We start from the raw sequence: 1,581 nt of genomic DNA on the forward strand, positions 1-1,581 counted from the left end.
TCTCAACCGCGGCATTATACGACATTGGTACATGTCCAATTTCACACAATTTAACGCAGTAAGCAACTTCACGAGCATAAGTTGACGAGATAACTCTATGTATCATGCAAACCGTCGAAAATGGCATAAAAAACATTGTCATTCCTTTACAAACTTTCACAATAAACTGGCGATGGTTTCCAAGGACTAATTAATACGTGTCAGTATTTACATCGATTTTATTTTTGGACAGCCAATTTAACGTTGACGCAGGCGCACCGAACACTTATAAGTGGCTGGGTCTGGTGGAGGCGCATCGGGGATGTCGGCAGCCGAGTCACCACCGGTGTCGTACGTGCTGGTATCTATTTTCCCGGCGTCCGTGTTGGCGGGCGCATCCGTGCTGGTCTCCTGAGTCTCTACAGCGGGGATGTCTTCCTCAGGCGACTCTGCTTCGGGCGTGTCAGCTTCGGGCGGTTCGTCCGCTTCTGACGTGTCCGCGTCTGGCGTGTACGCTTCTGACGTGTTTATCTGAAGCGTGTCGTCCGTTTCGGGCGTGTCCGCTGTTGGCTTCCCCGCTTTCTTGGGCGAAGCACCTTTTAAGGGTGCGCAGGCTGTGTAGATCTGCCACGGAGTTGTGTGCAAAGCGATCCAATGGGATGCTAGTACGGAGGCTCCCTCGCACTTGGACTTATCGTACGGCAATCTCGCCGGCCGCTCCTTGAATGTCACAGCGCAGTTCCAATTGGAAAACGCAAGCACGTCATCGCACCAAACTTCGCAGGGGCCGTAGTGCATCGTATCAAAGCCATCCCATTCCACCATTTCGGGCAATTCTTGCGGATCTCCGTCAATCAGCGCAAAGCCACACTCTTTTGTGGCGCCATCCACTGGCTTCTCGGTCGCAAAAGCGAAATCCCGGAGTGTTTTGTACTTGCTTTGATTAAACGCTTTGAAGTATGCGTCTGTATTTGTATCGGCGCCGGCGTTGTACGTCATTCCAGCTGGAAGAGGCAACACTTTGGGGTCGATAATGCCTGTCGGATTGTTCTTGTTATAAAAGTTTTTCGGGTAGGTTCCTGGCGGTGTAATCATGTTGTTGTGTGCATCCGTGAAATAAAAAAACACGGCCACTGCTAGTGCTAAAATCTTGACTCGACTATTAGCCATCTTACGAATGGGTTTGGACCGTGTTTAGCAAGTTTAAGAATGACAAAGAGACATATTCGTCGAGCAGGCGTTCCTCGTGCACGAGCGACGATGGGACGAGAAGAAAAAGACCCTTGAGCTCAGGTCGCGATTAGGAGCGTGCTCAGTAGCAGATCCTCCTCGGTACGGACTCCGGTCCAATTCGAGCAGTCGAAAGGCCGGTTATCCGTTTTACAAGTACTTGAGAAATTTAGATTTGCTAGACGATCTTTTTTTTTCTTATAGAAAAGCAGATGGACCTCCCCCATCAACTTTTTTATCTTTAAAAAAGTGAATTAATTGTTCATCGCACTACGAAGACATGGAAATTTAATTATTAGCTCATATCCTTTTATCAGAAAGATAAAATTCTTTGGGTATCCAATATCCGTGGAGGAAAAATGACAAGAGATA

The 1,581-nt window shown here is 48.0% G+C and overlaps 1 protein-coding gene across 1 annotated transcript; it reads right to left on the minus strand.

Annotated features, from left to right (window-relative positions):
* Window positions 1-237: 237 nt before the first annotated feature.
* Window positions 238-1,149, minus strand: CCR75_009507 (uncharacterized protein; the record flags this gene model as incomplete). The annotated part of the gene is made up of 1 exon (XM_067967546.1): window positions 238-1,149. The coding sequence occupies one exon, from the start codon at window positions 1,147-1,149 to the stop codon at window positions 238-240; it is 912 nt and encodes a 303-aa protein (XP_067815665.1).
* Window positions 1,150-1,581: the final 432 nt, after the last annotated feature.

The sequence above is a fragment of the Bremia lactucae genome (assembly GCF_004359215.1).
Source record: "Bremia lactucae strain SF5 chromosome Unknown BlacSF5_NotPlaced_187_SHOA01000117.1_49188bp, whole genome shotgun sequence".
In the NCBI taxonomy this organism is placed as follows: Eukaryota; Oomycota; class Peronosporomycetes; order Peronosporales; family Peronosporaceae; genus Bremia; species Bremia lactucae.